This window comes from Halichoeres trimaculatus, unplaced genomic scaffold, assembly GCF_033239565.1.
Source record: "Halichoeres trimaculatus isolate MK-OKI-2021-1 unplaced genomic scaffold, fHalTri1.1 fHalTri1_scaffold_3, whole genome shotgun sequence".
NCBI classification, from domain to species: Eukaryota; Metazoa; Chordata; class Actinopteri; order Labriformes; family Labridae; genus Halichoeres; species Halichoeres trimaculatus.
The window spans coordinates 23,276,222-23,290,926 of NW_027437181.1; the positions used below are offsets into that span (position 1 = coordinate 23,276,222).

Consider the following 14,705-nt stretch of genomic DNA (forward strand, 5'->3'; position numbering starts at 1 on the left):
CATGTTACTAAGATCAGCACAAAGTTCCTCACAGCTATCTGAACCATTTTTTATGAAATATATGTTGGGACAAGATGCAGTTCAGGGCAAATAGATAATAGAAACAAAAAAAAATACAAAAAAACCTACTCATAACACTGGACAGTATACATCTAGTTGCAAAAAGTAAGAGTGATATATGAAGTTGCCTGCACCACTTATGAGGTGTAGGCAAACTAGTGTTGGGGTTGCAGCAGCAATGTAGCAAAGTTCCATTAAAACACAACCAACAGCAGCATGCATTTTACTCCAGTATCAGCAGCAGATAAAAGGAAGATTCACTTCATCCCAAGAAGCCCTAGTTTTTTAGACTCTTTAAGCCCAGCCTCACAGATAAGCTGCAGTCCCTGAAAGGCCTGAGGTATTGTATAGCTCCACTTTAGAGGCTGTAGAAACCTGAGCTGTGGCCTCCGGGTCACGGGGTGTCCAGTCTCTGTTGACAGCGAGCTGAGCTGGGTGAAATATTCGCTGTGTTGGGTCATTCTCCTCAGCCTCCTGCTCCTCCTATTTCTCCTTTTCTCCCAAACATTTTGTGAATAGGTGATCCATTAACAGAAATGGACTAGTGTTGATGGTATCTCCATTTCCCCTGGCTTTCTCTCTTTTTCTGTCTTGGTGAAGATCAGGGGCAGTCTGTCTCTTTGCCTGGGTTGGTTTTTACTTCTCTTTCCTCTCTTTCTTTTAAAAAAATAACTTTGCATTTGTCCTCAGCCTTCCTTTTTCAACAGTTATGGGATTGATTAGGAAAAATGACCTAACATGGGGTTTGGTTTCAGGAAATCTATGGGATCATACCACTACAGTGTTATTACTTTATCTAAATTACTATTATCAGCACAATTACAAAGCAATCAAAAACCCAGATTAGTTATCAAACATGTTCGAAACTGACCAAGAAATGACTTTATTAAAAATGTGTTATGCGAGAGCTTTTCTTTGTGTGTGTTAGTATGTTTGCTTGTATGTATTGAATTGTCTCCTGTTGTCAGCTGGACTTTATGTCATCCTCTGTCCTTTGTGTAAACCTCTGCCCTCTCTCTGCTTCTAGTCAGCTTTGAGCTGCTTGGCACAGTGCCATTACAATCCATTCACCACAGCTCAGTGAGATCGCTCAGCCACGACTATATACGAGAGTGCACCCTGTTCTTCCCGCAGCTCCCATTTCAACAGCAAAATGGTTAAAATGGCCACTTCACAGAGCCCCCCCTCTTCACCGTATTGTGTGCTCATGAGACACTAGCAGTTACCGTGTGGATGTGTGGGCGCCTGCAGTCCTTCGTCCTAGAAGATATAAGAATAACTCTTCTGGATTTTATATGTCCAGTATTTTTAATTTCATATCACGACTTAATTATTTTTGAAAAGGTCAAGACGTCGAGGATATCAGAGTTTTTTTCCAGTGTTTTCCTCCTCATCACACTTTTACTCAAGTTTGTTTGAGGTTTAATGGTTCCCATACCCAAAGCAGAATGATTCTCTCATCTTGCCAAGTGAAACCATTGGCAGTGGGCTGGGAAATGGCTGCTAACGTTTTAATGACTTAATGAGACCTAATTAGTTGAAATGGGAGAGAGTAAGAGAGGAGCTGTAGAGGTGATGTGTGACAGCATGTGCAAGTATTTCAGTTCTTACAAGATGTTAAGTCTATTTTAATGTCTTTATATTCACATGTTCTTCTTACACAAGTCTGTTTTTATGGTGCGTGTATGTGCGTGCATGTTTATGTTTTTTTCCATAGCAGGTGTGTGTTTGTGGCACAGCACGGTGCAGCTTTTCTCAGCATTAGCCAGCCCCTTCATCAGAAAGTGATGGTGGGGGGTCAGGCCTCATTTAATCAAGGAAAAAATTCCATCTCCCATTAACTTAATTAATCCAACGCCAGAGAAAGAGAAGCAGAAAGAAGTGTGTGTATGTGTGTGTTTGTGTGTGTGTGTGTGTGTGTGTGTGTGTGTGTGTGTGTGTGTGTGTGTGTGTGTGTGTGTCAGTACTTATGCCAGAAAATAGCCTTTCTAAGCTGAATTCACAAAGAGGCTTGTCAAATTAAGTAAAGAAAGGGGGTTTTAATGATGTTACTTGTACAGGTACAGTAATGACTTTATGAAAAAGACATTTCATGTGTGCAAAGGTTTTCAGTTGTACTGTCAGGAAATCTGTCCAAGAGCGTTAAGTCATTTCTTAGGTGAAAATGCATTCATTAAATAGATTTCCATGTATTGAACAAGTCATACGCAAGAAAACTGTAACTTTTTAATCAAAATTCGCCCTAATTGTCAGAGACTGAGAGATGTTTCTAAATCTCCTCATGCTGTGCTTTTAACAGCTGCTGCATCAAAAAGTAAAAGGTCCCATATTATGCAAAAATCACTTTATTAAGTCTTTTAGTTAAATTTGTGGGTCTTTGGCTTTCCTCCCAGCCCACAATGTGTGACATTTAAGGACCAAACCTGTACTTAGTAGTGCTTGTGAATGAAAAATCCTGACCTAAAACAAGCTGTTTGGAATATCCGTGATTTGCCGACGTCAGTGATTTCCTTTTTTGACCAATCAGGAGCATGTCTGACCTGATTGGTCCACCAGAGCATGGGTGACACTCTCTTCATACCTCTCAAAGGCTTCTGGGCTGGAATAAAATTTCTTTACAATTTGGGGTTGAAATGCTCACTGTAAATTTATTTGAATTATCATTAAATTAAGACAAAAGATTGCAATATACCATGGAGTGATGAATTTAAACTAAGTAATTCCTGCTGGTTTCGATTAGCTAGTCCAAATGTCAACACTCCACAGACAGACTGTGAAGACTGAACAAAACAAGCATACGTCAAGACTAAAAGTCACTCCATGCAGTGTCAAACAGAGAGAAGTGACACCCAGCAGAGATAAGGGACATAGAGGAAATAGAGTACATGGTAGAGCATTTATTTATAGTTGTTCTTTGATGTGAATTTATTTTCATTTTAAATGTAAATGACCGCTTCTTGTTTTCCTCCAAGATAATGGCAAACAGTGGGGTCCGAGACGTGCAATGGAGAAAATATTAAATCTACCAAAGGTGTAGGAAGAGACAATTCTTGTGCTAATTCACATCCTGATAAAGGAAGAAAGATGTACTCACACGTAGGAGCACTGAGGTCACGCACTGGATTGTACTACTCAAGAGTGTATGCTGACCCCAGAGATGATGCTCCTAGCTCACTGGGCCAAAAACACAGCCATGAAAGCTCTATGTCCACCACAACTGGACTTTTAACTGTGAACTTTTTCACAACAAAGTAGAGTCTAAAAATGTGATTGCACAAAAACCACAAGGGCAGACACAAAAATCGTAAAATAACTTATCCATAAGGCAACCATAGTAATCTACAGTTTGTTGTCTTGGACAACTTGTTGCTATCTCATGAATGTGTCACTACCACATGTTCACGTTTATTCCACATAAAATTATGGTCTTGCGAGCCATGTTGCTCAGAGCTGTGTTACACTGAGCTGCACCTCAGAAATGGTTCCAGTGGGATGTTTCCTGCTGCCCGACTGAGCAAAACTGTGACATAGAAGGAATGCAGCACACGCGCATCACAAGACCAAACACTGCAAAAAGGACTAAGAGGAGAAGTGTGCTATGTTTTTGTCAACTTAGAATTATTATTGCCTTGCATGTTACAATATAAAAACAGATTATGGTGCTCAGTGAATGAAGAAATATGCACTTTGATGACAGATAATTAAATGCCTCCTTTTTTTGCCTTCATCTGAAGGACTCTTCAGTTTTTTTTAATACTTCATTTCTTATTCTATATAAGAACAGAATTAAAAGTGTGATTTGCAGCACACACTGCTGTAAACATACCATTGTGAAACAGAGTGAGGTTAACAACTGTTTATATGGTGTACAATACAGTAATAAGATGGTGTGAGATGATTAATTGCAGAGTGCACTGAAACAGCAGGATGTACTGTGCAGCATGTAGAAAACAATAATTAAAAACACTGAATTTAATAATCTACCTCAACCTCTCACCCAGTGATGGATGAGATCAATTCTGGCGACCAGAAACCCTAAGCTGTGTGGATGATGGATGAATGGATGGATAAAATCTTATCACTTCAAGACAATGATCAAATGATTAAAAGTTAGGAATGTTTTAGTGATGACTGTGGTTTATGAACACCTTCTCCTTTGTTTTGGGTTGTCCACCTCTCTGCAGCTCACCTCACACCTGCTTATCAACCTCTCACTCCAGCCTCTCTCTGCAACTCTCTGAATGACTTTAATGTGCTGCTGTTGACATACAAATCTCTTCATGCTGCTGAGCTCATTGTACTTTAAGAGCTCCTCTGCCTCCCCCTCCCCTGTCTCCTTTTCTCCGGCCTCTCCTCTGTCCCCAAAACACCCGGCCTCTGGAATGTGCTACCCCATCCTGCTACACCACCATCTCTACTGATTCTATTGAAGCTTCGCGATAAAATGATAAATTCTGAAACTGAAACAGAGTACCAAAAATAGGTGACAAAAATGAGGAATGAACCCAATGTGTAGATAATTAAATCAATGAATAAAGTAGCTTCTTCAGTAGATAATTTAGCTAACAGAGCGATAAAGTCAGCAGTAAGGTTCTGTATGCCTACTGGTGAAACACTTAAAGGATGAAAGTAAGGAGAAAACCCAGATTGTTTCAGATACAGAGCATGTGTCGCTAATATTTGTTGTTTTTCCACACAGAAACGCCTTATTCAGTGGAGCTGAGCTGCGGGGCCGGTCCCAGCCATGTAGTGTTGGAGCCAGGTTCGTCCCTCGTGCTGGACTGCAACCTCGGGGCCAGTGACCCACCCTTCAATGTCACCTGGCTTCAGGATGGCCAGCCTCTGCCTCTGGAGGGGAGTGACTTTCTGCAGTATTTGGCAAACGGATCCCTCCTCCTGCTGCCAGTGTCTGAAGATGGTCAGCCCACCCAGAGCGTGGAGGGGAGTTATAGCTGTGTGAGCGCCAGTGCCCTTGGCGCTCTGACCAGCAGGACTATTAATGTTCTCCCAGCAAGTAGGTGTCCAGCATTTGCAAGTGTTTCACAGCTCTTGCATCTCTCATGTATGATTCCAAGTATATTTGGTTATTTAAATGCAAAAGTGTATGCAAATGAAGGCTTTCATGCTGCAAATGTATGGCCCCAGGTTACCTGGAAGCTAAATTGAGTATAGGTTGAATTTTGAGTGGTTCTTTCAGTCCTCCCGTTCTGCCCTGATAGACTGCTGATTTGTCTGGAGTTTACTGTGCCATTTCCCTTGTGCATCTTAAGGGAATGCTGCTTTGGAGACCAAATTAATTAATATGTGGAGCAGAATTGCAACAAGTAATTAATGGATGAGATGAGAGCCAGGAACTAATCCGTACCATTTCAGATGAATGAATGAATCACTGTCGTCACCTTTTTATGTTGGACAACCAACATTAACCTGTTGAAGTATTTCAGGTATTTAGTTGAACTTTATTTTTAAAAAAGTGAGAAAAAAGGCATCTGACATACCTCATTTTTATGGAGAGGCTTTCTATAAAAGTTAAAAGCATCTAAACATGCTGCTTCTTTCTTTGCCAGTTCACTAGTGGTATGAATATGCACTTTTTATTTTGGAGCTGTCGGAGTACTTTCAACAGCAGGAAAATGCAAGTTGCAACATCATCATATGAGAGATACATTTGTTTCATTCCTTCATCCATCAGTAGCTTGCAGCAGGGCATGCTTGCATATACACACAGAGCGATGTGATTTGTCAGATTTGTCAAGGGACTTTCCATGCATGGATGGCGATGAACTTGATTCTCCTCTGCCTCAAAGGGGAGACTTCTCCTCCAGCAGAGCGCTAACAAGTGTCCTGGGAACAGGTACACTCTAAAACAACGCTCTGTTAAAAGGCACCGAGTGAACGAGGAGGAGTGGGCGAAAATAAAAGAAATGAACATAGAGATGTGAGTGAGGGACAAGAGGACAGGCTGCAGCTTTTAAATCGGCCTCCAAGGAGGCCTCTTTCTCTTGCACCGTTAAGTGGCAGTCTTTATTTAGTCATTAGCTTTGTGTAAAATGAGACAGTATCCTTTGTGGATGACCCTGCTTTTGTCAGCTGTCACATGCCTATTTATGAGGATCTCTTGTTTGAGGGACAATAAGGAGTGAGGGGAGGGAGAAAGAGGGTATGCTGGATGAATGGTGGGAAGGCAGAAAAGGCTGTTGAGAGTTTGCAGTGATAGAGAAAAGGAAAAGACTCTCAGACCATTAAGAATGACCTTCAGTTTGCGGGTGTGTACATGAACATGTATGTGTGAGTGGTTTTTGAATTAAATCAGCGGCAGAGAGCTATGAGATAGATGTGACCAGCGCTCTGGAGGTCAAAGCCGAACTGCCTCCACGTTGACATTGAGCGGACATTCTCATTTCCTACTGTGACTTGAGCAGCAGAAATGAGTCTGAAGAGAAAACACAGCAGAGATCACATCTGTGAAAACACATTACGAAAGCCACCTGCTCCACTTTCCCCAGTTGCAGAGTTTGATGCATGTGGCCTTGTCTGGGAGCATGTGAATGTGTCTGGGAGGAAGAGCAACAGTGAAAAAGACCTGCTCTTATTTTAAATGCAGATAAAAATGTAAAAAGGCTTGGTGCTCCAGGCTCTTTCTCACTTTTCTCCTACCTAAATACCAGAGGCGGCATACAGTGTGCAAATAACATTTCCCCAAAACATCAACAGGTTAATCACGATGCTGCAAAACAAATTTGGTTTTAATGTTAATTAGACCAATTAACCTTTCTCACTGTGAGGCTGCTGAAGTGAATGTCAATATTTCCATCAAAAAGCCAATGTCATATCCAGGAAGACTATGTTCTTCTTCCTACATGTAATCAAGCAGGCGACACAAACACTCTCAGGTTCATGGTGTTTTCGTTTCTTTTAATGACCGTAAGAATCTTGAGACTTCAAGAAGTGCTTGAGATGTTTTTTATCTCAAAATAGAAAAACAATTTTGGTGATGTGCTACTTCCAGGATGCAAGTTTTGCCATCTTTACAGAGATGGCCCTGAGAGTGCTTAAAACAGTTTTAATTTCTACATTTCATGTAGTGGTCTCTGTCTGCTCAAGGGAGTGTGCTTGTCTCTTCTGTGAGGAACTCTTTGGTGCCAGAGCAGAGGAGACTTGTGAACGTGCAACAATGTAGAGACAGAAATGACATCTCATCATATAAATAAAATGAATAACATATGGCTACTTAGTCTGTTAAACAGAACAAGATCTTTTAACATGTCTCTAAAATTCTGTGTGGTAAGATTTTTCTCCCTTGTTTTTTGAAGAAGTGGAAGAAAAAGAGAAGAATAGAGAGTCACACGAAATGTTATTGGGAGAAAGAATTTTAAGCAGCAGACCCCAAAAAAATCTAAAAACTCAGACATCATATATATTCCCTCATAAAAAGAAAACTCCAGCTGATCTGGCAGGTAACTCTTTTCTTTGCAGTTTTTAGACAAATGCTCCCCAAGTAAAGGAATTTTGCAATATGATGATTGCTGTCATGTTGCTTCTTTGTTTACTTGTTTCCTGGTTGCTTTTGCTTCAAACACAATGAAAACATGTACAGTCAAACTTATTGTGCCCCTAGAGTATATAGCTTTATTTTAGTGTTGCTTAGTCTACTTTAAGGCAGGCCCCTGTATTTATTGTGCCAGGAACCTGTACTGCCAATGGCTGAGTTTTTAACATTATCTGAACCTTTCTGTGGCCTGGGTTGATTTTTTTTCTCTCCTGAAGTTTCCATCCACACCCATTTGAAGTACAAAAAAAATCTTGAAGTAAATGTATGAATTTGTAAAGCAAATTGTGTTGATAATAAAAAGTAAAACATTATCCTTCACTGTGGCAAAACAAGCATCAAGAGGCCAGGGGCATCACTGAAGGGTTTCCCCTCAGTTAGTCAGCCAGAAAGCTGGGTAGCAATGAGGTCAGGGGTGGAATTATCTGCTTACACAAGGGGAGGGGAAAAACGCTGCAATCTGATAGCTCTGGGGCCAAAGAGTGGGGCAAAGATAGAGGGACGGACAAAGAGAAAGTTAAGTCTGGGTAAAGTCAAGGGCAGGAGGGAGAGAAAGAGAAAGTAAGGGGCAGAAGAAAAACATGGCAAGGAGGGAAGATAGAAAAATGGGGTGTGTTGAGAAGTGTTTTTGACTCCTTGACTTACCTGGTCATTTTTTGCTGGGATTTTGAAAAGTCGCCCCATGTGTTGACTCAACCACAGGTCCACTTTGCAACATCTAAGCAGATGTTTGTCATGGTGCTGGCCTGACCTGCCATGGAATTTGATCTCAGGCTTGCAAACCCTCAAGGAATCCTGGGAAAAGACAAATGTCATTATGCTTCGACAGAGCAGAGGTGGAAGCTCAGTCAGCCACCATTGTTCCATAAAAGCATGGGCAGACTATCTTCCCCAAACTCAGCCCCCTCCCATCCTCCATGCATTAACGTCCGCTAATGTGCACTCTCGCTGATCAGCTGTTGTTCAGCACTCACACACAAACACAAAACCCCTGCACACACTGCAATCCAGTGTTGTCACAATCAGTCCATGTACAGGATTCAAGGAACACACTCGAGCAAACACTGTGGTACAAATAGCTCAGCACACACTCAGCTGCTCTCTGGCTGTGTTTCAGGTGCTGTGTTTACATGAGGGCAGCGTCATGCTGTGTAATGGCTGTGAGTGGCAGGGGTTAATCATTGACTCCTTCTGAAAAAAGCTTGGGATCACACAGTCATTGCAACTTTTTCTGAAATTACTCAATTTCTCCCACTACTACTGAGCGTGTCAGCCTCTCCTCTCATTCAGAAACGTTGTTTCTCCAGCACAGTGGGAAAAACACAGATGGTCTTTCTGTTGCCATGATGAACAGTTGGTGTGAAAGGGGTTGGAATGATCTTGGATCGCCTCTCTGTCTCCTTAAGCACACAGTGACTTTGAGGAAGTCTTGTCCAAAATATTGGGATCACTCAAGTATGTAACTCTTGTCATGATTGCTATTAGTTTTATGTTAAAGTAAAATAAGCTTCAGGATCTCCCATCTAATTTGTAGTTTTATTGAAAAAGTTGACTCCTGACCCTGTGCAGAACTGCTAAAAACTTAAGCTGCTGGTGTTAATGTAATAAATATAAGTTCTTCATTATATTTCTTCACAATGACCCCTTATTTTTCAAACCTGCGTACGACTGAAAAATGGGTGTACGCTCATATCCACACACAGGTTGGCATTTATCAATCTGAATATGAGTGGAGGGTACCCTCAAATCACACACCAGGTCTCAGTCCATTTGAGCCAGTTTCATGTTTGAGGGGAGCGCGGTGCAGTGAAGAAAACTCATCTGTGGCTGAGAATAATTGGATCATATGAGTGGAGAGCATTTTTAGATAGACAGACAGAGGTTCACAGATTAATAATTGAAAAAGTTAGATAAAATGCTAATAATGACTACCATTTCACTTTTTTTTTCTACCAGTCTCTGTAAAATACATTTAAAATAGAATAGAATAGAATAGAATAGAATAGAATAGAATAGAATAGAATAGAATAGACCATACTTTTATACCCGAGAGGAAATTCAGTAGTCACAGCAGCAATCAAGAAAACAAAAGTAAGAAAGTGTATAGAAAGTGCAAAAAGGTCTGTGAGAAAATAGATTATGACAGCTTGTCCATCATTTTCCAGTTCAGCCAGCCTCCACCTCCACAGGGTCCAGGACTGAGCTTCCTCAGTCATGCTCCATCTCTGTCTCCTGTATCCTGTCTGCTCACAGCAGGTGAAGCTCTTCGAATGTTGCGTTGGTGTCTGTGTTAGCTCCGTTAGCCATGTCTGTGAATAGCATGATGCTTCTCTGCCCTCTGGTATTCCCTCTGTTGCTGGGTTAGCATGGCTAGCTTGTCCATCTTATTAGTTATACATCTTACGTCCCCAATAACGATGGATGGAAGGACGGGTTAATGTCTTCACTTCTTATCTCACACCTGAGAACCAGCGCCTCACTTCCTTCTCCTCACCTTGTGGGAAAACATCAGGCCTTGCGCGAGTTAGCATTGACATGCTACAGGCTGCTAACAGCTGATTTCACATGTAAACAATGGATCTCCAGACTAACACAGGAGCAAAAATAGTAAAAATATCACTGAAGACAAAACCAGTTTGGTGCCCATGACCAACAAATGAGCCATACAAAGTAATGATCCACTCCAAATACAAAGATTATGACAAAGAGATGAAAAAATTACAAGAAACTGACAAAAAAGAGAGAGCTGCTACAACAGGCAGCCACAACCAACAGGGCTGTGCCTATACTTTAAAAACTAAAAGGCCATTTTGAAAGAGTAAAAACACTCCCATGTCCACAGCAAACTTTTTTTTAAACAAGACATATTGATTACAGGATTTACCATAAAGACGACAGTTTCCCTCCTAAAATAGTATCATATAAATTTGAACTGTGCATGTAAACAATTTAAGAGCTAAAGGCATTCATTTGCATGAGATCACAGGCAATCCAATTGTAGTAATCGTGCCCAAGGGATGCACTTCTTGGCCAGGATTCAGAACGACCAAATGTAAATCAATACCTTATCAGGTGTACACTATGATCGGCCCAGGTATGCATGTTTCATAAATCCCACGTGAATATTGCCATATGCTCATCTCTACATTCATATCTTTGCCAATTCCCATACAAGATTGAGAAATGAGGGCCAATATCTGTATGAACAACCAGAGCTGCAGTTCTCACATCTTAAAAAACTTGGTTTGGTTACAGAGAGCCTTCTCAAGAGGGAAAGAGGTTTTTTTTTAAATGGTTAAATGTGTTTAATCACTAAACATGAGGATGTTTCTGTGATGCTAATACATTGGTTATGGACAGTATAGAAGCAATTGAGATGTGTAGTCCTGACCACGGGCTTTACTATTGTCCAACACACGTGCTCACCCCGATCTCACACAGACTTCTTTCTCTTAGCTGGTAAGGAAAAGTCTAGAATAAAGTTAGGGAAACTGATTTTGCTGTTTGCATTCACACATTCATCCCTCCCAGACACTGTTGTGTTTCTATCTTATCTTCTGTTAAGATTTCATCTTAAGTGAGGAAATAAAAAAGACAAGTGAAATAATTTGTTCACACTCCATCATTCATTTAATAAACTGTCTCTGCTGCCCTTTTGAATCCCTGAATCAAATTTATTATTCCTGGAAAGTAAATCTGTGAATACACGGCAGGATAATTATGTCATGTTTTCATACTGTTCAAATCTGGACTGAATTGCTTCTGTAATTAATCTAACTTGGAGAAAATGTGTTGCTGAACGTGATTCAAAGTCTAGACATGAAATGATTCATTAAGATGTTTCACCTCATAAAAACGAGCACAGATATGATCTGACTGATCTTCTTTTTGTGTTTAATTTGTAGGAATTCGGTTTCTACTCCATAACTATTACAACTGTGCTTTATGGAGCTCAGTTGTGTATTAAAGGATATATATGCCCCCTCTTTTCTTTGCTTTGATTTGTCTTTCACTCGCCTTTCTCTGCTTTGATTTGATCCTCCCCCTGGTCTCTGCTCCTGAGTCAGAGCTGTGGGCAAAGTTGCAAGAACAGCCAGCCAGTTTTGTTCTTTTCTCCTGCACCCTGTAGGGGTCAGAGGTCAGGGGGCCCCTCAGACAGTGCTCAGTGCTGCCCCCTGGTGCTGAGTATCATTCATAGTAGGGAATCTTTCGAGTGTGAGAATGTGTTGAAGCTGTAAAAACTGGTCGGGTGCCAAAACTTGATCTGTGAGAGAAATGATCCAGCCAAGCCTGATTAGATCCAGAAATCTTTGCTAATCAGGACATTCAAAGATTTTGCAATGGTTTCCACAAGTTCAATTAAATTCAATTACTCTATTTAACCTTGCTACCTCGAGATCCTCAAAATGGTTTTTATACAGAAGAAAAACTGTGAAATTGAGAGTTTTCTTGTGCCATTGATCAGATTTTCAAAAAGAGGAGAAAAAAGATCAAGTCATTTTGATATTTATAAAAACACAAACCAGACATTTTTTCATAATTACATGTGGTACATGATGCACAAGATTTTGGATTGTTAAGATTATTTTTTCTTGATTTAATGTAGAGATTTTCTTGTCCATTCATCAGGATCATTTTCATGTTTGATAAATACCCTCTGACCTGTATCACTGCTCTGCCCTCAGGTCTGTCTAACTTCCATCAGGAGCCGTCACCACAAACAGTGCCTGCTGGTGGAGCTGCTCGCTTTGAGTGTCAGATTGAGGGAGTACCTACGCCTGTTATTACCTGGGAAAAGGACAAGGAGGCGATCCCTGTGGACTCAAGGTGACAACTTAATGTCTTTTTGTTTACCCAAAACTTTCTTATTTTATATCCATGAATAAGTGATGCATTTCAACCCAATTTTTTGACTGCATGTTGTTTGTTTTGATTTTAGTGATACATTATTGATATCATGATGCAGCCCATTAAATAATGGCTCCAAGTCAAACATTAAAACAAAAACATTAAACATTAAAATTAATACAACAGATGATTTCCAAAGTTTAATTATCTACCATGAAAGCAAAATTAATCCCAATGCTTTTGATAACAAAAAAGTGTTGAGTTTAAGACACAGAGGAAACTCATCAGGCTGAGATTTATTAAAAATGAAAAACAATGGGCTTTCTATGACTTCATTCGTGGAAATTAAGAAAGGAAATTCAATAAGCAAAACGACATTGTTAAGAAAGACAATAAAAACAGGTGCGATCAATTGGACGCATGTGACACAAGGATGAGCCATTCAGTAACAAAAAGAAAAAAATATGAGTCAGAAATGTGTTACACTTTTGTACAATGATGACTAATTTCTCTCGTGAACTGAAAAATTGCACAGATGTGAAGGTAAAACAAGGTGAACAGGATCACAGGAATCAGCTCAGCACCTGATTGGGTTTCTCTGAATTTTCCCTGTTGGATGACATTTTCTTTGACATTTATTAATCCTTAAACACTGCCTTATGCCATACTGTGTTCAGTTAATCATACAATATATGTTATATTTACATTTTGTGGTTTTCTCTGTCAGACACATTTTTTTTGTGTGTGTTCAACCTCTCCAGACTTTTCTCTGCTGCTTTTTTTATGTCTCTCGATTTCCCAGCTAGCTCATTTGCTGTAAGTTGAGTCCCTTTTTAAAGCCAAATCCCTGGTATGAAAACCAGGGGTTTTAACTGTCACTTTAACACATTAATTAGATTAATTAATTACACTGCAAATTAATATAATAAAATTTAATGTGATTAATTCATTGGCTGCCAGTATATCCTGAACAATCTTGTAGGACCCAAATAATATCGCCTCTATGACTATTTAAACACTAAAACTACCTAAGAAGAGTAGACTTTCCTTTTTCATGTCTCTCTTCCTGCTTTTGATCCAAAAAATGGACACAGTGAACTTTTTATTTATCGCGTTCATCTCAGGCACTTCATCCTTTGATCCTCTCCTTGATCTTCATTGTCTTTTCTCACAATTGTGCCGCTCTTTCTCTCTGAACTACCGCGACACATCCTCAGTGTGAGGAGTGTGAGCTGCCTGAGCTTTACTGACTTACAGTCTCGCTAGGACTCTGTCATCTCACATCTTCTCCTCATATCCATGCTGATCTCTCATCCAAAGAGTGCACGGCTCTCACCCACAATAGTTTGGGAGCATGATTTTGATTGACAGGGTCCCCACCTCTCCATGCTGAAACACGTAATTGAGGCCTATAGACACAGTAAACTGTTGCAATCAAATTGAAAAAAATGTGGATTTATAAATCTTGTCTTCTTCTTGTGATCATCTGATTAGTTTGAAAATAGTTTTCTGATGTTAAAATGCTGGTAAAAAATGTCAGGATAAAAGCTAATTAGCAAATTAAATGACATGGAAGAAAGTTTGGTGTCTGTAAAGTCTGTTCAGTAAAGTGACTCACTCATGATGTGTACAAATGTAACATTGAAATAAAAAGAAACATGTTTTGGTAAGAAACCTTAATGACACAGCTAGGCAGAGGAGATGTTTGTTTTCTAAACAATATTTAATTCTTTGAAATTATGACAAGTTTCAATTTCTGACATGATCTCTTATAAGCTTAAAATACTGCTTAAAACTGTGGATACCAAGATTTTCAAAGTATTCAAACTTAAATAGATTATTTCCAAATCACTGATAAAATGAATCTTGTCTTTCCTTTCTTTCACATTTCAGTATACTATTTTTGTTTTTACAGTGCATACAAGAAAAGAAAATAAAGAAAAATAAATTATTAAACTACAAAAAATCTGTAAACAAGGGTCTTGTCTTCCCACCTAATTTTATTGATTTATTAGTTTAGAAAGTTGCAGTGTATAGCCTTTTAGTTGTGCCGGCGTTAGATATCAGTTAATAATCAAACTGTATCAGTTGTGAACTCAATAAAGACTCAGATCATAATACACTCTTAATATTAATAATGATAGATATAAATGATCCCTATCATTCATTAAGTGCTGGGTATTATTTCTTACTGGAAACTTAACAAATATGTCACAAATAAGCATTTAAATCAGAAGTTTTTAAGGTA

At 39.6% G+C, this 14,705-nt stretch overlaps 1 protein-coding gene across 1 annotated transcript in view; it reads left to right on the forward strand.

Moving 5' to 3' along the window:
- igdcc4 (immunoglobulin superfamily, DCC subclass, member 4) overlaps nt 1–14,705 on the forward strand; it is a 61,119-nt gene that overhangs the window by 17,962 nt on the left and 28,452 nt on the right. The window contains exons 2-3 of the mRNA XM_074666446.1: nt 4,760–5,074; nt 12,295–12,436. Coding sequence (XP_074522547.1) covers nt 4,760–5,074; nt 12,295–12,436 — 457 coding nt within the window. The remainder of the gene's footprint in view (nt 1–4,759; nt 5,075–12,294; nt 12,437–14,705) is intronic.